Source organism: Candoia aspera, chromosome 10 (assembly GCF_035149785.1).
Source record: "Candoia aspera isolate rCanAsp1 chromosome 10, rCanAsp1.hap2, whole genome shotgun sequence".
NCBI classification, from domain to species: Eukaryota; Metazoa; Chordata; class Lepidosauria; order Squamata; family Boidae; genus Candoia; species Candoia aspera.
Window position 1 is genome coordinate 23,831,254 of NC_086162.1, and position 25,766 is coordinate 23,857,019.

Here is a 25,766-nt window from a genome sequence, read left to right on the forward strand (position 1 = left end):
GGGAAAGTCCCCCTTTGGGGAAAGGAGTAAAGGAGAGCGGGGGGCATGGAGGGAGGGGCACGGGGCACGTTGTCCGTGCTCATTCCACCCCGGAGGAGAGGGCGTGGCAGTGCAGACGGCGGCCATGTGCCGTGGCTGTGGAGGAGGAAGGATGGCTCTGTGGCACATTCTTGTCAAGCGCAGGGGAAGTCGAAAAAAGGGCACGCCGGTCTTGTCCAGCTCACCCAGCCTAGAACTGGAGTCCTGCAAGAACCACAGAAGAGGGAGGCCATGGAGTTATTCTGGAACGATTCCCGTTGGAGGTAGAAGGGATGCCATCCCTTGACTGGTGGTAAAACGGAGTTATCCTCTGCCAGGTGTGCTCTGGAGAGTCCTTAGTTAACCTGGGGGCTCTGTTGGAGGGGTACCTACACTCCAGAGTATTGTGGGAGGTTCTAAGTAGCAGGCCAGAGGGCCAACTGCCATGTGGAACAAAGTGTCTGTGGTTGGCAGAGAGGAACAGGTGGTAAATTGAAGCAATAGTATAGTAAAAGAATAGTAACCTTCTCTTACTATTATCTGTACCCATAATCCAAGCCAGTGTTTCTCAACTGTGAGAACTTTTAAGATGTGTGGACTTCTGGGAGTTGAAGTCCACACATCTTAAAGTTCCCATGGTCGCGAAACACTGGTCCAAATGGTGGCTTCACTGTGCTGAAGCTGTGTGGTTTGCTGGAGCCAGATCCCCCCAATACATTCAGCTAGGCAGCATCGCTCCGAGTGGGATCCCAGGATCGGCTTCCGCTGTGTTTCTCCAGGGCACATGAGCTGGTTTCTGACTCCCACTGTTTTTCCTGATTTGACAATACGCTGAATCACAAGCTAGCCAAAAGGCCCGAATTCCCACCACATGGCCATAGAAAGTCTAACTGATTCAGCTCTCAAGCTTCATGCCCGCAGCCACGAAGTTTGTAACCAAGCCGGTTAAATATGTGGAGTGAATACAGCCATTGTAGGTTGGCCAGGGGAATCTGCCACCTTTGGATGGCAATCCTGGCACCGTGAGGGAAGAAATGCAGGAAAGAGAGGCTGCCAGAAGCTATGGCAGGACTTGCATGGACCGCTCCTTCCGCCTCAGGTAGCTAGTCCTTATGGGCCAGTCACCAGGAGGGAGCTTCTCAGTCATCTCTCACTCCATCTCAAGAGAAGTCTTCTTCTCCTGATGTTTTTTTAGGAAAGACCCAAACTTGTTGCACACGATACTCACTTCCCCTCTGACATCAGCAGAGAGCTCAGGCCTTCACATATAGTGCCACTGGCCCTCCATACCCATAGCCATTCCCATTGGTCCTGGCAGCAGAGGAGAAAACAGAAGTTAAAAACCTTCCTATGTCCTGGGAACCATGACCCCATTGCCATCCCCACATACATACATCAAGACCACTTTCTAAGGCCAGATCAACCAAGCTTCCCATTCCTCCATCTCAGTGGCTTAAGTTACAAGCTCTTTAAACCTAACAGTGATCCTGGGAGGGCAGCTAAAACAATATGTTTGACCCACATGAATTTGGTGGAACTTCAGAGATGATCTGAATCCAGGTCTTAGCAATTCTGATTTGGCAGAGCAGCCACCACACCCCGTGGGCACCCCAAAGTTCATATTTCAAGGAAAATGCTATTTGGTCAAGAACTGATTCCTACATGGGCGTCCAGAGAGTGGTAAAAAAAGTTGAGATGATGGCCAGGTCATGTGCAACACACATAACATGGGATGGGACTTGATTGTGCAGTTGCAGTTGCCGTCTTAATCTTTTGGACCGTCTGCCCATTGACAATCTTAGACCCCCGAGCCACCTGACAGAGATTTTACTTCCATTTGAGCAGATCTCTCCCCCACCAGCACGCGTGCACAGACAGACACAATCTTCTTGCTGCATCAATTTTTCCCCCTTCATTGTTTTTTCTCCACTGAAGTCAATAGTCCAATAATCGGAAGCATATAGGGAAACCGGAAATACTGAAATATCTCTCGGCTTTTTATTATAAGTGATTAGTTTTGCTGCCCTGAATGAGAAATATTGATCCAGCTAATCATTTCACATATTGAATTATGCTTTGGGTGGGGCCCCTCTGCCTCTTCCTTTCAAAGCAGCCCCAAGCTGAAGACATTATTTCCAGAAAAGAAAACAGCCTGGGCTCCCCATGATAACCTTCTACCTTGGCCAGAGAGCGGTGTAATATTGGCTCACCTGGGGGGTGAATCGTCATGCGTTGCTGCCCATCCATAACATAACCTCCCATTTGCTGCCCGTCAGGACTATACGGTGTACCTTGTCCTGCTTGGAAGAGAGAAATATTACAAAAAAAGAGAACAGATAGCTATATTCCCTACTTTCACAAAGTCCAGTCTGTCCAGGCATTTAAAACAGAAAGCAGCCTTGGTTGGTGGGGCATGAGGTCCATCCAATCTGCTACAGCCAAGAAGAGAGGACTTGAACCCTGGATGGCACCCTTTTGGCTTCTGAAGATGGCTGGACAGTGGGAAGGGAGCATCCTAGTGAACTTGGGGACCCAATACGTAGGGTGACCCCTTTCCACAGACCCTTTGGAGAATGGAATCCCTCCTACCTGTGCGGTTTGATTGGTCAATCATAGGTTGAACTATGCGCCTTCGGGCATTAATAAACCTGCAGGAGATATAATGAAAGGGATGACTACACACTCTGGTGTGGCTTGGAGTGTGTTTGCATCATCTCCAGAAACGTTATTTGATTATTCTTACCATATTGCAGTACCCCAAATCCCACGAAGATGTGTCTATTTATTTCCAACACTTACATACCTACAACCCATCACCCTCCAGGCATGCACAGTGATCATATATAGCACCAGAGAACCTAATGAAAATCGAACAATTCAACTAAATGGAACTGAAATAAGATTCATATGAACTTCAAGGTCTCATTAGGACAGGGGGCCTTCAGGGGCCAAACTTTGTTTGCCAAGAGAGTCATGTCTTCACTCAAGAGGACAAGGGTGGGGACCATCCAGATCTTGGAGAGAGAACAGAGGACTTATCCTCAAGAACAGAGGCTGCCACTGAGAAGGACTGCTGAAGGTCCAGCCTCCCCACGTAGGAAGCAAGGGTGCTGCAGCATCTCTTCCTGGGCTGAATGGTCAGGGCAGGCAGTTTTGCTTTGGAGAAAGCAATTCCAAGATCCCCTGTTGGCCTTTTAAGGTTAATAACAGCATCTTGATTTGTACCTGGAAACCTACTGGCAACCAATGCCATTTTCGACAGAGGAGCCATTGATCCGTCTTGCACAATGTTACCTGGCCTGGGGGGAGAGGACAGTTTCTCTGGCTCCAAACTAGCTGGGGCCATTCTTATATTTTCTACTAGGTAGTAACGGTGGGGTTGATGTCATTGGGTGAGCCCAAGTTCTACTATTACGATAGAAAAAGAGAACCGAAAGCACTACATCCTTCCTATTGGTTTCCTGGATGTATTATTTATTTTACTGAAAAAGGAGAGAAGGAAAACTCTGACTTTAGAAAATCAAAATAGCAGAATTCTCCTGGCGGTATTCCAGGAACTTCCAAAACTCTTTCCCCCCAACTCTGCAACTCTGAGAACACAGGTATGTCAGGGAGTGGCCATGGATCTGCTGGATCCAAGGATCTCCTAGTTCTAGGACACGTTTCCAATACTGGGAAATTTTTACATCAACTCTCCCATCAAATCTCCTTCCCTGCTGAGCTCCCTGGTTGAGCTTTTGGAAGCTCAACATCTCAGGCTCAACATCTCAAGCTCAAGATCATCATTGAGCTCAACATTAACACTTGGAAGCTCAACATCTCAAGCTCAAGATCATCATTGAGCTCAACATTAACACTTGGAAGCTCAACATCTCAAGCTCAACATCTCCAGACTGTCCTAACTGAGTGGTCACTTTAGTGGGCATATTTCACCCTGGCTTTTTCACAAAGCATGGCAGCAAAACCTCTGAATTCATGAAAAGCTTTCAGCAGGTCTTGTATCCACCAGAGTCACACACATGGGTGTCTCCCCATGATGGAGGGAACTACACGACCAGGGAGAGCAGATGAGAGGGAAATTCAGCAGAAGAAACTCTTCCTGTTTCTTCTCTTATCAGTTTCTAACTCTTACCAGTTATTGACCTGCAAGATAGTCAGTCCCGTATCCTGGGCTAACTGTTTCTTCTGTTCTTCTGAGGGATAAGGGTGCTGCACAGAGAAAAGAGAGAAGGGGGTGGTCTCCAAAACTTTGACTCAACTCTGTTTGTTGTTTGGGTTACAGAGTTGAAGGCAAAAAGGCACTGCTCTCTGCAACTCTTTAAAGCAACTGCATCATTTCCTGGGATAGCAAGGCTGTGTTTTATTTCAGGAGTGGCAGCCCAGGGCTTCATGCACGCTGCCCCCATGTGCTTCCAAATGGCCCTTTCGCCCTCCAATCCAAAGCACAGCACAGCCTTATTTGTCCAAGGAAGGGCAAAAAAGACTGTGCAGTGCTTTGGACTGGTGGGCAAAAGGGCCATCCTGGATTTGGTAAAAGTTGTACTTTCAAATACTAATATTAATGCTACTAATCGTTTTTTAAAGCCACAGCAAGCCCCTTCCGTTTGCCATTATTCCCCATCCTTTCCTTGTCTTTCAATGAACTTGGGACGTCATATGTGGGGAAGACACAAGAAGGCTGAAGGGAAGGTGCCCTGGAAAGGGAACAACTGGCCCCCAGCTCTGCTACCCCTTGTGCAAAATAAAAAAAAGAAGGGAAGGGAAGGGAAGATATCATGGAAGTTGGAAAGCCCGCCCTCTCTATCTGAATGGAAGCCACCGAGCGTCTTTGGATTGCAGCGGGTTAGAAATCTGGTTAATTTTTTTTTAATCCGTTCAATTGTGTCTGATTCTTAGTGGCTGCCTGGACAACTCCCTGCAGATTTCTTGGCAAGGTTTTTTGGAAGTGGTTTGCCCTGGCCTTCTTCCTGGGGCTGAGAGAGAGGGACTGGCCCCAGGTCACCCAGCTGGCTTCGTGCCTAAGGCGGCACTAGAACTCCCGGCCTCCCAGTTTCTAGCTTGGTGCCTAACCACTACACCAAACTGGCTCTTAATTAACTAACTAACTAATTAATAATTAATTAAATTGTGCCCCCTGTTTTTCACATCTTGAGTATGGCGATCACCTCATCAAGCATCTCCAAGAATCTCCATCAACATTTAATTTTTAGTAGAAGGAAAAGGGGGAGGAAAAATTGTTAAATATGGGCAGTAACAATCTGAACTGTATTGAATTATATGACATTTGAATCAAATTGAAATACAGGTTTTGTTCTGGTCTACTTTGGGCACCCAACTCCTGCCTTGCCATACGATCCTTGAGCCAATGATCCTGCACTACATTGCCTGGCTCTCCCAACAGATTTCCTGACAGGCAGAAATTCAACATATACAGCTTCCACTCCTTTTTTGTTTTCTTTTCTGCCAATAATGTGGGGGAGAGGCAATTCCAGGGGAGGGAAGAGGGAGATGGGGTGGTGGAGTGGAAACCAGAATAACCTTCTTGTGCAGAAGCCCATGCCACAGAGGACAGGCTGCCCTGCTCCCCCACCTACACGCAGCCAATGTATCAGGGTGGCAGAGCAGCTGACACTTCTGGAAATCAGGAGCCCACATGTTGCTGAAGGAGAAAGTTTTGCATCTGAATCAATATGGAGCCTGAAATGCACTATGGACCATCTTGCCATTTTCCATCTCTCAAGGGTGACTCTTGTAGCCCAAGATTAATCTGCACCTGTTCCAAACCATCATGTGCGCATGCCACTCTTCCTCCGCGCCCCCCACTTCTCCCCAGGGCAGGGCTACCTGATCTGAGATGCAAACCTTAACATGACAGCTAGAGGGCAGCCAAGAGAGACCGAAACCTGAAACTCCTCTAGTGGTGATCTGGATCCTTTCCAGCCCTGGGCCAGTTCAACTACAAAACTTAGCATTCAATCTTCTTCTTAGCCCAGGCCGTGAAGACCACTCAGCTGGGGTGCTGAATTTTTGAAGAGTCCAGCTCAGGAAAAAAAAAATCACCTTGAACATCCCTCTAAAACAGTAATTCTTAAACTGTTTGGCCCAATTACCCCTTTTCCCAGTCTTGAATAATGTCCTTATGCCTACAAAACCCCAGAATTTGTTATTTTACACAAGGGTCTCAGCAGGGGCTCTCCCAGACTGGATCCTCAACTCACAAACAATGATAAATTGCTCCATTTCCCCCAGTTTAAGAACCACTGCTCTGTAAGATGTGAAGGAGCAGCCTCAGCTAAATCCTCCTTGATGTATCAGTTTATTATTCAAAGGAATGCTTTTCCTGGTATGGGGAGGGGCATTCAAATATTCTTCCCTCCCAGGGGTGTCTGCAGGGAGGGGGTCAAAAGAGTCAAGATGGCTGTCCCACCCTTTGGATCAAAGCCCCATCCTTTTTTGCATGCTTCAGTTGCCTGAGTTGGGAAGCCAGCTCCCTCCATCGGAAGGTGCAGCCCAGCCAGTGTATCCCTGAATTTTGCCAGTGACATAAATGGGTAATTACAGGCTGTATTGGATTCTCGCATTCCCTCTCCCCATCTTGCTGTCTCTTTTCCTGATGCTTGTCCTCTTTTCCATCTGCAGCCCCCGAAGGAAGACTCCTTCCTTTGAGGGATCCCAAATTCTGGGAGCTGAAGTCCACACATCTGTCCAAAGGATGCTCTCCAAAGTACCAAAGGCATCATGCACCTCCTTCTTGGCTGCAGATGGAAACCAACTTGCCGTCCTCTCCTCTCCTCCCATCCCTGGTCTTTTAGTTGCCAGCCCAGATGATGGATGAGCCACTTTTGGCTCGGAGCTCACAACCAGACCTCCACAGGGCCCCCAATCTGACAGCCGGGTGACGGATGAGCAAAGGTCCTCCTTGACCTCAGAGGTCACAAGGAGTGGGGCACCAGCCAGGGTGCAAATCCAAGTCCTGATCATGCCTCCCTCAGGCTTTACACCATGGCCACCACCTGCCTTGAGCTTCCAATCCAGCTGGAGCTTCCCTTGGAAATGGGGTTGATCACCCCATTGACCAGGAATGGGACAAATGTCTCAGTAAACTGCTGCTCATGTTTTGTCTGCTGCAAACATCTTGACTCCTGATTAAACCTCCTGTTCTACAAACTTGAGATCAGGCATTCTTATCCATTTTAGCCATCATGGATTCTTCCCCCAAAACAAGCTGGTTAATTCAGGAGTTCAGAGTTCCTCATGCTCCCTTCTGATGCTAGCACGCCCTAGGAAGAAAGAACATTTGCCCAGGTGATTTGAGCCTGCAGGGTTGATAACTCATGGGCCGTGCTCCTGAGCAACTCCTGCAGGAATACAGAAAGTCCTCTGCCTTTGTCATCCCAGCATCTTTTTGCTCTTGACTGAATGGCTTGCTAACCTCCCTTTATGTCACAGCTGTTTGGGGTGAGGTAGGGGCTGGGCTCACATCACCCAAAGTGGAGAGCTGTGAACACTTTGGAGGAGTGCCAAATTGGGGAGAACTGCTAAGGTGGATGGGTGGATGGGTGGATGGATGGGGTTCCCATCATTCCACCTTTTTCCAACACAGTCAAGAGCCAGATTCCATGGCAATGAAGGATAGTCTTGGTCTGGATTTCAACCTAGGGAAGTTAAGAGCTCATGGAGAAGTGAGATATTTCAGCCTGAAAGAACTGGGTAGAACCAATTTGGAGAAGCTAAGCTGGGGCAATGCCGTCTGATTGCCTGGGTGGGAGACAACTTAAGACTCTAGGCCAGCATCTTTGATTCCCACCATGGAAGAGAGAACAGATCTGAACATAAATAAAGGGAGGGGGAATCCAGTTGCTCCTGCCATCCAGCCTCTAATGTCTAGACCAGTGTTTCTCAACCTCGGCAACTTTAAGATGTGTGGACTTCAACTCCCAGAATTCCCCAGCCAGCATCACTGGTCTGGCAGCAAATAACCTTGAAGGGAAGAGAGCTGCTTTTCCGAAGTGGGGTATGGGGGTGGAAAGGATGCTGCGTGCGTGGCCAGAAGGGGGCCGGGGGTCAGGAATGGGCTAATGCAGTGTTTCTCAACCTTAGCCATTTTAAGATGTGTGGACTTCAATTCCCAGAATACCCCAGGCAGCTTTGCTGGCTGGGGAATTCTGGAAGTTGAAGTCCACACATCTTAAAGTCGCAGAGGTTGAGAAACACTGACCTAGGCTTTGAGAGGGATGGTCCAAGGGAATCCTTCCAAGTCTGCACACTATATTCCTTATACCCAAACACACATGCCCAGACTTGACTCGAAGGTCAAGGAAATCTCTTCCACCTTCAAATCACCAACTCATTACCTGGCCAAGGTGGGGGTGTCATGTTCACTGTTTCAATGTGCACTGTACATCGTAACGTTTCACATGCCATGGCGCTGACGCGCGTTTCTGTTTGGGAGGGAGCTGCTGTGAGACCTTGTGCCAAGCTCTGTATCTATGTTCACTTCAATGGAATGCGTTTGGGCTCTGTGCTCTGCTCAAGGCCTTTTCCCGCAGACCATCAGAAGCCGTTAGGAGCACCTGGGATTGTGAGCTTGGGAAGATTCTACGGGGGGAGGGATCTCATTTGTACCAAGGGTTTTTAGTTTGCATTTGGCGCGCTTTTATCATTCTCAGCTTTCTCTGTGATCCTGCATACTATTCTTTAATAAATCAGATATCTTTGAATTCCTGCTCATGAGTCTGAGAGTGTTTTAGAATAGGCATTCATTATAGGGGGCAGTCCCAATTTTTCAGCCTAAGTCTCCCTCCCAAGATTGTTGCGAGGACATAGCATCATGGAGAGATTGGGGAGAAGAGCTGCCTCTGTGAGCTCTATGGAAGTAACTTTTTGGCGGGGAGGAGCACAACATACCAATAAAAAAAAAATTAAGTCCACCTCAATGTCTCATGGCAGGGCAGTGTCGGGCTGATCAGTCTCCCCTCCCTTAACCATAGGTGCCTCATTCAGAAGCCTCCCCCTTCATTCCCTGCCAATGCGTTCAGGGTAATTGGCTAGAATTGATTACCCTTCACCAGCCTCTAATAGCTTTATAGCTTCTTCAATTAGCCACTAATTGGCCAGCGCTCATTAACTTGCCTTTGTTTAACTAACCAGGGAGAGGCACTATCTAATTGCCTGGCAGACAGCGCAGAGCGCTTGAGCGGTGGGCATGGAAGGATGCCTCCAGCCGCCTGCCAAGGCTCTCCCTGGTTCCACCCCACCGCCTAGACTTCTCTCCCGACCACTTTTCAAGTCCTTACCGACAGGTGTTGGAAAAGCCACGCGCGCATGATGTTTGTGGCCACTTTGGGGAAAATGCCACGTTTCTTGTTTCTTTTCTTGTCCCGGTCAAGGTCATCCTCTTCTCCTGTGCTGGGGGAGGCCACACTGTTATCCAGGCAATCTCCTGCAAGGGGCCGGGGTGGGAGAAGACAGGGAGAACTTCAGGTGGAAGCCCAGAGTCAAGACAACAACGAAGTTTGGATCTAGTTAGCTCAGGACAGCGTGGTTCTCTTAAAACAGGATGAGGCCCTCCAGCTGTGCTGGCTATCGATGGTAGTTGTGATCCAATACATCTGGAATGGAGGGGGGGTGCCTGTTGGGGGAAAGCTGGGGTAATGGGAAGTTTTGAAACTATACCAAGTGATCAGGTATAGAAGGGACAGAGCCCTCTAGAGGCTAGTCGAAGAACTGCACCACTCACAGGAGGGCAGTAAATCAACATCCTGTTCCGTAACAAACTAAATTTGTCTTCCCTTTATTCGCTTTGCCCCATCTAGGCTCAGAGTTAGCCATGTAATGCAGATCCATTGCTGCAGTGAGAGGGAAACTGGTAAGTCAAGTGAGTATTGTTTTTCAGGATTCATTTGGCTGGGGCAGAGGGATGAGCAGAGTATGAAAGTATCATTCATCCTGTGTTTGGCCAGAACTGGATACAGGCAGTCCTCGTTTCACAACCACAACTGGGATTGGAATTTCAGTTGCTAAGCAAAGCAGTCATTAAGCGAATCCCACCCAATTTTATGACCTTTTTTGCAGCAGTCATTAAGCAAATCACTGTGGTAGTTAAGCAAACCATGTTGTCATTAAGCGAATCACACAGTTTCCCATTGATTTTGCTTGCCAGAAGCTGGTTGGGAAGATCAGAAATGGCGATCGTGTGACTGCAGGATGCTGCAATGGTCATAAATGCGAACCAGTTGCCAAGCACCCAAGTTGTGATCACGTGACCACGGGGACGCTGCAACGGTTGTAAGTGTGAGCACCGGTTGTAAGTCAGTTTTTTTCAGCGCTGTTGTAAGTCTGAACCATCACTCAATGAATGTTCATTAAGTGAGGACCACCTGCAGTCAAAGGTCTCTGGCCATCGAGGTTCCACTGAGCTGTTCTGACAGAACCTTGCTTGACAGAGACAGTCTACCTTTGGCAACCTAATCCTAGCCAAACAAGGAACCCACACTGGCTGGGGAATCCCAGGAGCTGAAGTCCAGTCATCTGGAGATGTACCAAGTCAAGGAAACATGGTATAGTGATGGACCATGGAAACCAGACTCTGAATTTGCACTCATTTCCAGGCTCAACCAACCCATTAATTCACTGGCATGCTTGTACAACACACTTCCCTTGTTAACCAAACCATCATGAATTCTGTTTGTTAGGTTCGTATAAAACACTGAGCCATAATCTGGCCACGTGGGCTGGATGCCCATAACTCACTAAGCCAACATCTGACTGGCTATTTTGTTCAGTGTACCAAGAATGCAGGCATCCTGTGGGCTTTAAAGAAGATTTTTTTTTCCCTACCCCACATTTACAGCCCAGAACAGATCAGATGGTTTGATTTGAGTGGGTTGTTGCCTGCTTCTCTGAGAAAGGCCCAGATGCTTTTGGAATATCTGAAATGGGGCAGATAAAGAAATATTGTACCAGGTGGTCCCACGTAGCAGTTAGAGAACCACCTTTGGATGTTGAAGATTCAGGTTCAAATTCCCACTTAGGTATGAGGTTCTTTGATCACAGAATCATTGAGCTGGAAAGGACCCGGGAGGTCTTTGAGTCTAGCCCTCTGCTCAGACCAGGATCCGCTAGAGAAAGGAGTTTGCATCTTGGGGAAACCTACAGCCCCCTTTTTGGAAAACTGCATTCAAATGCATAAAATAAAATACAGCGCTATAGATTGCATTACAGAGGAAACCAGGGATGCTCAAACACAGTTATCAAAATATTAAAAAATAACAAATGTGTAATGTAGTAATGTACGGGCTTGTTGGTTAATCAGCTAAATCAGTTAGATCAGGGTTCCTCAACCTTGGCAACCCTAAGCTGTGCGGACTTCAACTCCCAGAATTCCTCAGCCAGCTTTGCTGGCTGGGGAATTCTGGGAGTTGAAGTCCGCACAGCTTAGGGTTGCCAAGGTTGAGGAACCCTGAGTTAGATGGTAGCGAAAAGAAAGTTGCAAATTTTTTCCCCATCTAAGTTCACAGACCCCCGGAAATCTAGGGTCCCCTGCATTAGAACCTTACCTGCTTCACAGGGTTGTTGTCAGGATAAAGAGACCTACCTGTGTCCCTCAAAGCTCTCTGGAGGGAGGGGGTTAAAAGGTGATCAGTACAAACATAGGCTAAGTCTGCTATTCCTCCCACTTGCTGATTGTTTTAATCATTAAAACTGGGCCCCCTTGCACAGTCAGCGAAAAAGAGGGGCGGGCGTGGATGGTGTGGAACTTCGGCTGGGTAACAAGCCCTCTTCCTTACTCGCTCTCAAGCCTTTCCTAAGGAGCCCAAACTCCAGGGTTTTCCTCCGCTCCCTCCTTCTGACAATTCCAGCCCCCTGGAACAGCTGCTCCGCTTTTATATCCTCTGGCTAAAAAACTGCTTAAAAGCCCTGCCCAGAGGGGATGTAAATTATGCATCAGAAAGTCCTCCTCACTAGTCCCGGCTTGATCACTGACTCCACCTTGCTTTCCTCTTCCCCCTCCCGCAAGAAAATGTACAGAGTCACACATCTCTGCTCTTGGACACCTGGAGCCAGTGGGCAAGGGTGCCAGGGCAATGCTGGAACTCCTCAGTGGTCATTAAGTGAATCACAGTGGGCATTAAGCAAACCATGTGGTGGTTAAGCAAATCACGTGGTTCCCAGTTGATTTTGCTTGCCAGAAACTGGCCAGAAAGGTAGAAAATGGCAATCGCATAATCACAGGACTCTGCGATGGCCACAAATGCAAACTGGTTGCCAAGCACCCAAATCATGATCATATGACTGGGGAGAAATACTGCAATGGTTGTAAGTGTGAGGACCAGTCGTAAGTCGGGTTTTTCAGCACTGTCGTAAGTCTGAACTGTCACTAAACAAATGGTTGTTAAGCGAGGACTGCCTGTACTCAGATGTGCAAGGATTTTTATTTATTTATTTGTTTTATCAAATTTATCACCGCCCATCTCCCCCCAAAGGAGGGACTCTGGGCAGTAGGTCATTTTGGTCCAAGTATTGTGTGGACCCCAGAAAAGGGGTTGACTCACAAACTACGTTGTACAAACCTAACCAATGCGAGCTTGGCAGTGCTGGATATAATTTCCATGCCATACTGGGCAGCCCTCCGTTCTTTTTAAATGGGTGCATCCGCATGTTGAAAGAGAAAGGGGGAAGCCACAGGCACCCGCTTCTGTAACCAAGCATGCCCCCGGCGCCATTGCTCTGCCTGTGTTCCTCTTTCCATGCCCATGGCAGTATTCTTTATTATTGTTATGTTGTTTACTGAACAGGATTTCTATGCTGCTCCAGACTGTAGACAGTGGCTTAACACGAATAAAAATATAAAAGCATAAAATCATGCCCTGTTCTTAAAAGAATAAGAAGATAATAAATCAGCCCAGCCAGCAGGAAAGGCGAGAAATCTGCAACGCCCACCTCTGCCTGCATTCAACCCATCCTTGGCCCAGTGACAAGGATGTCATGGATGGCAGGGCATCATCACTCAAATGGCAGGAATTATAAAATGTGTGTGATGACCCCATGGAGTGCGTAACCTCCCCCTCGCTCCCCTTGCAGACACCCATGGGGTTGGCAGGGGACAAAGGGGGACAGCTGCTACCCTGTGTCCCATGCATGATGTCATCCCACAAAAGATGCAGATTCTGTCATTTGTTTCACAGAATTCACACCAGTTCAGTTATGACATCACGGTGTGTGTGACGTCACTGGGTCCTCTGCTGGAGGCCTACGACGATCCTACAGACTCCGCTTCCTCCAAATTCTGTGCTCTCCCCCCCTCTCCCCCGCTTTCAGTATTGTGACAGCTGCACTTCAGAAGCAGAAGCCCCTTTTCAGCGGTTATGACAAGATGCACAATAGGATCTTTTCACACAGAAAGGGGTTGGGAGAAGCATTGTTCCTGTATTAAGCCGCCATGATTTTGCAAACAGCTCGCCGCCAGAGCTGGCTGCAGGGCCCCTGTTCAAATCCAACTTCAGCCTTATCCAGAGGCAGTTTGAAATGCCAGCATCACGAGCCTGTTGCTCCATCGACTTGTCAGTCAAAACCTTTGCACATTCATAAGAAAGGGAAGGCACAATTGCGGAGAGAAGAAAACGCTGTGCTTTTCACAAACACTTTGATTTCTTGACCAAAAGGAAGCCAAGCATCCTAACTTGGTTGGGGAAGGGGGTTTAGCAGTGAGAGGAAAGCTGAGCACTCACATTAAACCCTAAAAGCAAGGTAATGAAACACAGTTGCTGTCTTGACATGAGATACCGTGACGAAACAAATGAAGGCCACTGAGGTTTAAGGGGATGAACAGATTTGCCAGAGGTACGAAGAGGCAAGACCCAATGCAGAATAGCACCATGGGACCCTGCTTGTTCCCCACCCGAGGTGACTTAATAAAAATACAGCCCCCCCCCCAAATAGTCTGGTCCAAGGTTTCTCAACCAGGGTTCCGTGGTACCCACAGGTCCCACAAAAGGTCACTAGGGGTTCCCTGGGAGATCACAATTTATTTAAAAACTTATTTCAAATCTGGGCAAGTTCACACGGAAGAGGTAAGCTTCATTCTTTATTTTAAATTTAAGAACCCTGTTCATGCATATATGCAGGCCTACCCATGAAATGAATATAATAATTTTGGGACTTCTGGCCTCTCTTTGAGCCTGAATGTGCAGGGGTTCCTTCCCCGAGGCCTGGAATAATATTTCAAGGGTTCTTCCAGGGTCAGAAGGTTGAGACAGGCTGGTCTGGTCACTATTAAAACAGTCAAGGATAGATAACTTTCATAAACCTGCTGGGAAAATGAAGTCTCAATCTAGCAGGCCCCATCCTCCCCATCAGCAAATTTGGGACACGGTGGGTAAAATTTCCATCTGGACATCCCCTAGAAAAGGTCAAACCCTTTCCAAGCCAAAAATCCTTTATTTGGGGCGATTTACATTTACCGCACTGGCATACTGAGGCCGTTGCGTAAATTATACCCATTTCGTCTGCCACCACTTAGGTCCTTTGTGTGATTAGGTTGTTACATAAATGGCATCACTGGCATCATCACCCGGACGAAGCAAAGCGCCACAATGACGCACTTTGTAACAGAACGGACGTTTGGGAAGGGCACCTGGATTGTCCCTTTTTGTGAGGTTCCGCTGCTCTGTGCCATTGCTAAACATTATCCGGACCCCTTTGCAACATGCAACGTTGTCCCCTCCTCTAGGGGTGTTTTTCACCATCCAGTTTCCCCCATACTGAAGATTCAGGGCCCCACCAGCTCTCTTGCACCGCCTCACCTTGGTCACTGCAGTTGTCTCCACTCTGGGAGGCAATCCCACCACTGGAGGGGCCCGGCGTCCCTGAGGGCGTCGATCCTGTCTCCTCGTGGTCTCGGATCCAGGAGCTGTTCTGCGACCAGAGAGAGCAACACGTAATTCACCGAGGCCGAGACCGGGCTGTTAGCTCTGGTGGCGTCCTTTCCTTGGGTCCTCAGAGTTGCAGTTGTCAATAGAGGGCCCAAGAAAACTGTGCTCAGCTCTTGAGGTTTCCAGAAATGTCATTGCTCAAGAGGCTTCGCAAGCCCTGGGGTGGGAGGACAACCTTTGCTAAACCTCGGCTGCTCTGCAGCTCAAAGCTGTCAAGGTGTTCAAGAAGTCCAGGAGGGCCTTCAGCTGCGGGTGGAAGCATGGTCGTCCTCCCTCCGATCTTGCTGAGCACATTAAAGGGGGGGTCCTTGCCCATCTAAGCCCCTCCCTCAAACCCTTGCAGCAGCCCAGACATTTTGTATACAAATATACAGACCAGAGGTCACTAGGTTCCAGACAGCAAGCAAGTCAGCATCCTGTGGCTGTGTGCACCCTCCCTTTGCCCCTTCGAAGACACCCCAGTTCCACTTTTGCACACACCAAACCCTAGACTCCCCTGGGTTCACACAACAATTTAGCCCCAAAGGAAGCATCAAGGCCAAACCCCACCAGACTCAGCATGTTGTATGAAGGCCACAGGTTATCCCTGTGTTGGTTAGGTCTGTTGTCTGGACACAGCCCGAGAGAAGATACAAGCGTCGGATCAGCTTCCGCAGCGAATACCCCAGTTCTCACTATGCAAAGCTTTCCTGCCCTGGAAGTGCCCAGCCACCCTCTCCGCCCGAGGAGAAAGCCTCAGACCCCTGTGTTGGGAAACGAGAGAGATCCGAGTGGTTTTCCAGTTTTGCAGAACCGGCTGCACAGGCACGCACCCTCACCCACGGGCATGCCCTCCCGCACAAATGAAAGCATCAGTGCTGGGGGACATATCTCCCGCACCTGGCACCGGCTTGAGAAAGAGAAACCCTCCAGGGAGCTTCTGCAGCTGGGGGGGCGGGGGGGGGGGAGAGCAGAACCTGGGTTTCCCCAGTTCAGACCAGTCCAACCCACTCACTCCGCCCTCCAACCCTGCCACTTTGCACACTACGAACACGTGCCAGCCCAGCCCAGCTGGGTGTTGGGACGAAGCTTCAGGAGTAAACCCAAATCTCACTGACCAAGTTTCAGCAGGGTGTCCTACAAGCCCAGCCCTCAGCAGACGCAAAACGTTGGGGCAGTTGGGAGGTGAGTCCCTCCCGGGCCCTATTCCTGATCTTAAACCAGCGAAGCCGCCGGGCTTGGCTGGCTGGCGAGAGTGGGCTAGACCCTCACCTGTTGCGTATCTGCCACTGCAGGCAGCGGAAGGCGCCGGAAACTTGCCTGATATTTTTTTTTAAGTGGCAGCTCCCCCTCCTCCTTCTCCCCCTCCCCCCCGCCCCCAACAGCTGCCCCGCTTGCCTCCCCAAACAAACCCTTTAAAGAGCGCTGCTTGAGCTTGGCGGGGATTCCCCCCCCCCGCCGGGCTGTAATTATCTTGGCCTCCCTCCCTCTGCCCAATTGAACCGAGTTCAAAGGGGGACAACCGGGGCCTCTCCGCGTCGCTCCGGGGAGGAACCAGGCAGCTACCGAAGGGGCTCGGGTTGCAGCCCCCCCACCAGCCGGGGGGAGCTCGCCCCCCGCCCCCCTGCCCTGCCTGATTAACCTGCCGCCGCTGATCACAGGGCTGCTGCAAACTCCGGGCCGAGGGGTTCAGGGGGTGAAGGAGCTGCGGATTTGGAGGGGAATCGGCGCTTGTCGCCCGCAATAAACGAAAGGCGGGGTGGGGTGGGGGGGTCAGGGGGTCGCTGTTAGGAGCTCTGGGAAGCGAAGGGAGCAACACTCCCAGTTAATGAGCAGCAGACCCGACGGCTTCGCCCCCGGCCCTTGATTAGAGCCGCTCGGAGCCGAGGCTGGACGACCGGCAATCTGAGCCCCCCACCCCTTAAAAAGGAAGAGCGCACCCGCACAGCGAGAGGGGTTTGGGGTAGGGGGGTTTCGGGGGGGGGAATTCACTGCTGCACATTGTGAGAATCTCAAGCAGTTTGGAAAAGGATCTGTGGGGGGGGGGGATCCCATCCCAAGATTGGTCTGTGTTGCAGTGGAGCAGACCTGAGGATCCGTGGCATCTGAGAGGGGATTTCAACGAATAACGGACAATGGAGTGGGGAGGATTAAACTGGGAGAAGGATTGGGAACCGGAATGGTTATTCTGGCCCTGGAGATATGGAAGGCTGGACTCGAACCACATGCTCAGTTTCATTCTTTAATCAAAGCAGTCTCTGGATCTGCAGCATCCAAACCTGAGCATGATTTGCACAGCAAAACTGTTAAGCCAGGAAAAAGCAAATCTCACCTATTTTGCAAACCCACCACATCGTGTTATGTTGCGTGCATGCAGCCGCCCAGCCTGGCATTCTGGAAAGCAACCCAGGAGTCTTTTCCAAAGGCCTGGCTTTTCGAATAAAAAAAAGTTACTCCAGGATCAAGCTAAGTGGAACCTCCCTGGGTAGCAGAAGTATACCTCTGATGAGTTGGATGGTGTCAAGTAGACGGTAGGAGGAAGGCTGTCTGCAGAGGCTTTTGGCAAACCATTATGGATCCTGGTCTCTGCAGATGCCGGCATTCCCCTTTCGGCTTGGAAGTCAGGTCTGAGACATTGCTAGGGTGTGCCTCTTCCTCTTCACATTTCCCCTCCTCTCCTGCATATCCCCCCCCCAAAACCCCCCTGCTCTACAAATCTCCCAACAACAAGCCGTAGCCTGGAGGAGCATTAAAAATGCAGGAAAGTCGCTCGCAGCCAAGGAAAGTGTTTCACTGCATTAGCGGAGCTCAGAGGGGGAAAGAGAGAGAGAGAGAAGCTTGTGTTGGTGGGGTGTGGGGGGGAGATAGCAGAAGGGCCGACCGCGTCTCCTTCATTACCAGCTCACTGTCAGGGGCGATTAATTTCCAAGCCCCTGACCCTTTTCTTTTCAACTTATGGATGGTGCAAGGATGGAGGTGAAGTGTGCCTGTGTGTGTGTGTGTGTGTGTGTGTGTGTGAGAGAGAGAGAGAGAGAGAGAGAGAGAGAAGTCCTGGCAGACTGAAATCAAGGAGGGAAAGGATTTGGCTTCTACATAATGATGAATCACTTTCCTTTTCCAATCAGGCTGGGGGAAGTCAGAGAGAAAAGGCTGGGCTTTCGAGAAACCCTTCTCACGCCTTGCGTTGCTTTCCTCCCCCCCCACCACCCCCGCCGCTGCTGCCCTTGGACCCCCAAGGGGGGCAAGGGGTTGCTGCTTTTCAGCGGCGGAGAACCTCTGTACTTTTCCGAAAGTTTCTATATTCGGGGTCTAAAATTCAGGGAAAGTGCAGCAGATCAGTGCAGACTCTGTGGCTAGGATCATCGAACTCCGACCTGGTCCCAGGCAGTGGCTCTGCGTGCCTCAGATTGCTGCACATACAAACTACATGCTTGTGCAGAGGTCGCCCAGCAAAAGCCAAGACTTCGTCAAGTGGAGTTCCCTTCTTAGGGACGCAGCCACACAGTTTGCCCCACAACAATGTAGAAGTGCTTTTCCCTCCGCTTCTTCCAGGATGTTTCCTCTCTTCCCAGTCTCGTGTACTGCCCTTGGATTTCCTGGTGGTGTCCCATCCAAGCATTCCCCAGGTCTGATCCTGCTTTGTTGTTTCAAGGTGTGTCACAACCGGTTAAGCTCCTACCTAAATTGTTTTAAAAGCAGTGCGCAGCTGAAGCACTGGGGCTCAAGCATCTTCCCCCACCCCCTGAAACCATGTCAAGAGGACACAGATTTGCCTCTGCTAAATTTAAAGATGGAAATGCTCTGTAAATAAATACATGTGTTTCAAAAGACATTGTAGGGGAGCCATGTTAGTTCGTGGGAGCCAGAAATCATGAGTCTGGTGGCACTTTTTCCAACGTACAAGTTATTAAACGGCATACAAGCTTTCATGAGCTGCAAAGGTGAACCAGTAGGTAAGATAAATCCTGGCAAGGCATGAAGATTCCTGCATTGGTCAGGGGGTTGTTCTAGATGACCTCCAAGGCCCCTTCCAACCCGATGACTATATGCCACAGAACCTAACTCTGGATAGGCAACTCTAGTGCCATGTTCTCCTCTGCCCTTAACCATGGCAGAAACCTGTCCAGGCAACCTGGTTTTACTGCCACGTCCCCATGCCCCTGCCTTCATCTGGCCCCCAGCTCTGGCATAAAGGAGCCTCCATGGGACCCTGGCTGTCCTGGGTCAAAAGGGGTCTTTCCCTCTGCTTGTGACCCTCTCAAAAGACCAGGAAAATCAGTCAAGCTTTGTCATCTGTTCCCTTGGAGGAAAATCTAACAGGTTTCTCAACCTTAGCAGCTTTAAGGTATGTGGACACCAATTCCCAGAATTAGGAAGGAAGGAAGGAAGGAAGGAAGGAAGGAAGGAAGGAAGGAAGGAAGGAAGGAAGGAAGGAAGGAAGGAAGGAGAGGAGGAAAAGAGAGAGAGGAAGGAAGGAAAGGAGGGAGGGAGAATAAAGGGAAGGGGCAGAGGTAAATAAAAAAATAAATTACTCAATAATAAATAAGAATAAAGGGGTATAAAGGGGAACAAAGGGAGGGATAATAAAGCAGTGGCGTTGTATGAGAAATGGTCTTTTTGAGAGGCCATGCAGCAAGTATACGGAGAAAATGAGGGCAACAGGCAACTAATCCAACCTTGAGTTTCCACCAATGCAAAAAAAAAAAGGCAAATGTGACATTGCAAATACGAGCCGTCGCACAATTGTTGCCAGATCGCTGCCCTGTGAAGAGCCCAACAATACGGGAACATACAAACTTCGGTGCAAAAGAACAACCTTTGTGAAAGAAATCCGACTCCTGCCAAAATGGCACATCTGCTCTGGCAGATAAAGCGTTCCACATGTGCAATTAGGGTCGGAGGAGAGCTGCGTGGAAGCAAGAGAGCCTCCTACCATTCCCCACCTTCCCCAACGCGGCTGCCGCTGCCACCTGACCCGGCCGCTCTCGCTTGGGACGCACGCGGCACCCCCAAAGCGCCGCGGCGGAGAAGCGGCGTCGCTGCGCCTTGGCCGGTTTCTGACCGGGCGGCCATCAACCGCCCCGCCTCCGCACCCCCCCCCCCCGACCAGTTTGCCGGCAAAGGGCAAGCGGAGCAGCTGTCCCCTCGGAGCTCTGGGCATCGAGAGGGTTTGGACCAACCTGGTCGGAGAGACAAGCGCCCCCGAAGTCCTCAAGATCTGACTTGGAGCCTCCGTCCCGGTCGTCGATCACCAAGTCGATGGGCATCTTCCCTTTCAGGCAGGTGATGTAGCGGTGGCAGAAATTGTCACAGAGGTCATGCACCTGCGAGGAAAAGGAAGGGGAAGGGGAAAGGAAAGGAAGGAAAGGGGAAGGGGAAAAGGGAAAAGGGAAAAGGGAAAAGGGAAAAGGGAAGGGAAACAGGGAAGGAGAAGGGGAAGGAGAAGAGGAGAAGAAGAAGGAAAGGGAAAAGGGAAAAAGGGAACAGGAGCCTGTATTAGTGAAATGAACAGCCAGATATGGGATCAGAAGATTTCATTCCAAACAGGTATTTAGTTTAATAAACCACACATTTTTCAGCAGGAGGAGGGGATAAATTCCGGCTGAGGACTCATTACCTGGCCATTGCCCCCTCCAGCACTTCCTGCTTGCCCATCCCTTGGTTTTTATTCCTTTATCAAAGTGCAACCTGGAGATTTGACCAACCCAGGCAATGGCAACTGCAAAGGGCAACTGCGTTAAAAGGAAACGGAACCAATGCGTGGGACATCTGGAGGATTTCCAAGGATGGAGGTGTAGCTGAACCTCCATGGGCAAAGGCAGTGAACTTCACCATAGCAGATGCAGTGGGAGGAGCATAATAATTACCCAGAAGCCTCTGGGGAGCCAGATAACTTGACAAGACTCTCCTGCATCAAAAGCGGATAGTGGGAAAAGCTGATATTTCTTTGCCTGTGTTGGGGGTGGGTGGGGGATATGGCTGGGCACTGTTGCAGAATACAGACTGTGTTAAATGGACCTTTGGTTTGCCCCCAGAGGTAGCATTTATTGGCATTCCAGGCCCCAAATGCCGCACAGCTAGAGCTCAGTTGTTTAAATGTCTCAACTTTGTAGGACCAGAGGTTCTGATGATGCCCCAAGGCCCAGGCACCCCTCAAGCAAAGTTTCTCAGCCTTGGCAGCTTGAAGATGTGTGGACTTCAACTCCCAGAATCCCCCAACCAGTTAAAGTCCACACCCCTTAAAGTTGCCGAGGTTGAAAAACACTGCCTTCAAGTATAAGTAGCTTGTGCCCTAGATCCTTATTCCTGGCGCAGGCTTGAAATAAAGCTTTGGGCATGATGGGCATGAGAACAGAAGGGTGGCAGGCCCTCCATGCCTCCTCTTGAAAGCTGATCTCTGCACTGGGTCTGTGTGGGTTCAGTTTCCCTTTCAGCAAAGTTTTTATTTTATTTTATTTTATTTTATTTTATTTTATTTTATTTTATTTTATTTTATTTTATTTTATTTTATTTTATTTTATTTTATTTTATTTTATCTATCTATATCTATCTATCTATCTATCTATCTATCTATCTATCTATCTATCTATCTATCTAATTTATCCCCTCCCATCTCCTCCCGTCGGAGGCCTCTGGGCGGTTTACAACAAGTGATTAAAACCATCAGAATAATACAAAAAATAAAATACAATAAAAATACTATAAATAGAAATAAAAAATAAAGAATAAAAAATCCAAGCGATGAAACATCTAAAACAGTCCAAGTGTGGGAGGAGTGGTCTATAACAACCATCCCCATTTAACTCTATTCCCCCCTCCACCCCAAGCGAGGTGGCAGAACCAGGTCTTCAGACTCCGCCGAAAGGCCAGGAGCGATGGGGCCAATCTCACCTCCGGGGGCAGCATGTTCCTCAAGGCGGGAGCTACTGTGGAGAGGGCCCACTTCCTGGACCCCGCCAGATGGAGTTCTCTTACAGACGGGGTCTGTAGCATGCCCCCTCTGCACGATCGGGTGGGACGGGCTGATGAAGCGGGGAAGAGGCGGTCCCTCAGGTAACCTGGCCCCATGCCATGTAGGGCTTTAAAGGTGATAACCAAAACCTTGAATTGGACCCAGAAGCAAACTGGTATCCAGTGCAGCTCGCGAAGCAAAGGTGTTATATGTGCCCTTCTAGGGGCACCAAAGTAGCCCGCACGGCCGCATTCTGGACCAGCTGAAGCTTCGGGATACTCTTCAAGGGTAGCCCCATGTAGAGCGCATTGCAGTAGTCTATATGGGAGATAACAAGGGCATGAGTGACTGTCCGAAGGGCCTCCCGATCCAGGAAAGGGCGTAACTGGTGCACAACACGCAGCTGTGCAAAGACCCTTCTGGCCACAGCTGCCATCTGCTCTTCGAGCAGGAGCCATGAGTCCACAAGGACCCCCAGGTTATGCACCGGGTCTGTCTGGGCCAGTGCAACCCCATCCAGAACCAGAGATGTTAATGTCCCGGATACAGAAGAACCCTTAACCCACAGCCACTCGGTCTTACCAGGGTTCAGTTGAAGCCTGTTGTTCCCCATCCAGGCCCCCACAGCCCCCAGACACTTGGAGAGGGTGGTCACCGCATCACTTATTTCACCCGGAATGGAGACATACAATCGAGTATCATCAGCATACTGATGATACCTCATCCCGTGGTGACGGATGATCTCACCCAGCAGTTTCATGTAGGTGTTGAATAGGAGAGGAGAGAGAACCGAACCCTGCGGCACCCCACAAAGGAGGGGCCGTGGGGCCGATCTCTCCTCCCCTATCAACACCGACTGGGATCGGCCCTGGAGGAAGGAGGTGAACCAGTGCAGAACCATGCCACTCACCCCCACTCCCTGAGCCACCCCAAAAGGATACCATGGTCGATGGTACTGAAAGCCACTGAGAGGTCAGGAAGGGCCAGGATGGATGCACTGCCCCCATCCCGCTCCCGCCAGAGATCATCCATAAGTGCGACCAATGTCGTTTCCATCCCATAACCGGGCCTGAAACCTGACTGAAAGGGGTCTAGATAATCCATTTCCTCCAGGACCCTCTGGAGCTGCAAAGCCACCACTTTCTCAACCACCTTCCCCAGAAAGGGAAGGTGGGAGACTGGACGAATATTGTCCAGAACAGTAGGATCCAGCGATGGCTTCTTGAGGAGGGGGTGCACCAACGCCTCTTTAAAGGCCACCGGAAACACCCCCTCTCCCAAGGATGTATTAACCATCGCATGGACCCAACCACATGTGACCTCCCAGCCTGCTTTTACTAGCCAGGAGGGACATGGGTCTAGATGGCATGTGGTGGCATTTACTGTCTGTAGGATCCTGTCCACTTCCTCAAGTTCAGGAGTCCCCAAAGCCGGCAAGGGGAAACTGGATCAAAGCCACAAGAAGTCTTTGGGGCCCACAATCAGCACACAGCCGGGGCAACAAAACCCAGCCAGCCAAGCTGTGCAGCCCAGGATCCTGCAGCGCTCCACTCCGAACCACAATGTGAAATTGTGTCTCTTGACAAGGCTGAGGTTGCTTTGCTAGCCCAAAAGTGGCCTGCAATTTCACCTCTCTGGGCTTGTGAATCACCCAGCTCTGAGAGCTGATGGATGGAAGTGCAAGCGCAGCGGTAGCTAGGAAATTGGTGGATCAAATTATGGCAGCAAACTCTGCATAATAAAATAAATCTGGGCATTTGTACATTTTTCCCCCCTGGATCTCAGGGCATGAGAAGAGGAAACGACGAATGTCTTGAGCAAAGCAGGGAAGCATTTCTGGGGCAGCCTTCTGTTGAGTACCCCAGAGTTTAGTGCCAGACCCATAGATGCAGCTCTCTGGATTCAAGTCTATTTTTAAAACTTCTCCCCCTCTTGCTTCCATATGAGGAGATGCTCAAAATTGGAGCCAGCTGCTGCTGCAAGTGAGAAAGGGAAATTATTTGCAAACTTTTCTTTTTTGCCGGAGGATAGTTCGCCTTTTGTTTTCTTTTAAATTCCATCATTGGAGATAGCAAGGTTTCCCCCACTCCCAGATAAAATCCTGAGTTCTTTGCATCACTGTTCCAAGGGACATCTCAAAAAAATTTCTTTTTCAGGACAAGGTGACGAGTACAATTTTACAGAAACACAGAAAAATGTGGGGAGATGTGGCATTATTAGATCACCACTGGAACATCTGAGGTCTGTTTGCTTGTTTGTTTTTTGTAGACAGGAAAAAGCAAAGGGTCTAGTCCTCATGGTGGCCAGATAGGTATGTCTGAAGTCGCAAGTGCTGGACAGTGCTGCTAAATGATATTTTTAGGGGTTTGGCCATTGCCTGGGTAGAAAACTGCCTCCGTCTCTTAGCCAACAGAATCAGACCACTCTCCACCAACACACCAAAATGCATGAAACAGTAAAAATGCAAATGTTCTTCAAAATTATGTAATTTGCAGAACATGTACATGTGTGGCTGAAAAACCCAGTTTTTCTCATTTGCAGAATCTTAAATGAGTTCCCACAGGGAACAACAGCATATGTTCACGGCTTTGCTGCTTATAGCAAACAACATTTGGCCAACACAAACCGGGAGACCCTGAGTTCTAGTCCTGCCTTAGGCACGAAGCCAGCTGGGTGACCTGGGGCCAGTCACTCCCTCTCAGCCCCAGGAAGGGGGCAATGGCAAACCACTTCCGAAAAACCTTGCAGGGACTGGTCCAGGCAGTCGCCAGGAGTCAAAAACTGACTCAAGCACCCCCCAAAAAAGAACCCCAATAGGAGTGATTTCCTGCTTTGTTTGCAAAATGGCTAGTCCTATTTTTATTCTATTTTTGCAGGTTAGTAGGGAGAATGGAAGGTGGAGGGTGGGGAAAATAAACCAAACCCCGGAACAAACATCCCTACCTTTTCTAATTCCAGGAGGTGGAATCTCAGAACTTGAATAGCTTGGATCATCTATAATTACAAAAGGGGAAAAAATGGTTGTTGCTTACTGTACAAATGTTCGTTTGTTTATTGCAACACATTTCACAGGACATCATGGCTTATTTTTGAATACATCTCTCTAGGGTCAGGCAATTAAATAGGTCAGCTGGATTTTCAACGCCATGCTCAACTTTAACCCAGAGAAATTCACATTCATTCATTCATCTAGGCCAGTGTTTCTCAACCTCGGCGGCTTTAAGTTGTGTGGACTTCAACTCCCAGAATTCCCCAGCCAGCTTTGCTGGCTGGGGAATTCTGGGAGTTGAAGTCCACACAACTTAAAGCTGCCGAGGTTGAGAAACACTGATCCAGACACATCATAGTCCAGTCATGGATTGGGCATGGATAGTTAAAATGTCATAGAGGCAGAAATGGCCTCTGCACATCACAAGCTCAGTGAAGGAAACACCTGTGTTTTTGGCAGCTTTGCAATACCTGAATCTGATCCCAAAGATGGGTCATTTTAAGCTTCTCTAGCCAATTCAGTTTCCCAGGGATCCTGGATCCAGATATTTTGGAGACTGTCTGAAGGGGCTCCCAAGAACATGCTTTCCATCCGCCAGACAGACCTGCTTCGCCTGATTCAGGACTGAATGGTATCACATTGGAGAAGCCACCCAAAACCCCCACAATCCAATGCAAAGGATTAGGCTAGAAAAGCTGTGTGTTATGAACTACACTTCCCATGCTTCCCGCCATTCCTAAAAGCCACTGTTCATACTTGTATTGCTTAATCAAAGCCCAAGGTCCCTGGGAATGCTCCTTCCCACTCAGCCCCTAAATCCCCCAACAGTTCCAGATATATTGAATCTGAAAGTCCCCGAATTGCCAACCAGCATGGTAGGCATCAAGCTGAGAAC

The 25,766-nt window shown here is 49.4% G+C and overlaps 1 protein-coding gene across 6 annotated transcripts in view; it reads right to left on the minus strand.

Annotated features, from left to right (window-relative positions):
- Positions 1-207: 207 nt before the first annotated feature.
- MEIS3 (Meis homeobox 3) overlaps positions 208-25,766 on the minus strand; it is a 42,912-nt gene continuing 17,353 nt past the window's right edge. For 4 of the 6 annotated variants that reach the window (XM_063311897.1, XM_063311892.1, XM_063311896.1 and 1 more), the window contains 9 exons: positions 24,826-24,876; positions 20,111-20,254; positions 14,823-14,934; positions 9,315-9,460; positions 4,151-4,227; positions 2,608-2,666; positions 2,229-2,318; positions 1,247-1,329; positions 208-243 (listed from right to left, as the gene is read on the minus strand). In XM_063311897.1, the coding sequence (XP_063167967.1) occupies positions 1,280-1,329; positions 2,229-2,318; positions 2,608-2,666; positions 4,151-4,227; positions 9,315-9,460; positions 14,823-14,934; positions 20,111-20,254; positions 24,826-24,876 (729 nt within the window). In that variant the 3' untranslated portion in view covers positions 208-243; positions 1,247-1,279. The remainder of the gene's footprint in view (positions 244-1,246; positions 1,330-2,228; positions 2,319-2,607; positions 2,667-4,150; positions 4,228-9,314; positions 9,461-14,822; positions 14,935-20,110; positions 20,255-24,825; positions 24,877-25,766) is intronic. The other 2 variants (XM_063311893.1, XM_063311898.1) reach the window with 2 other exon arrangements.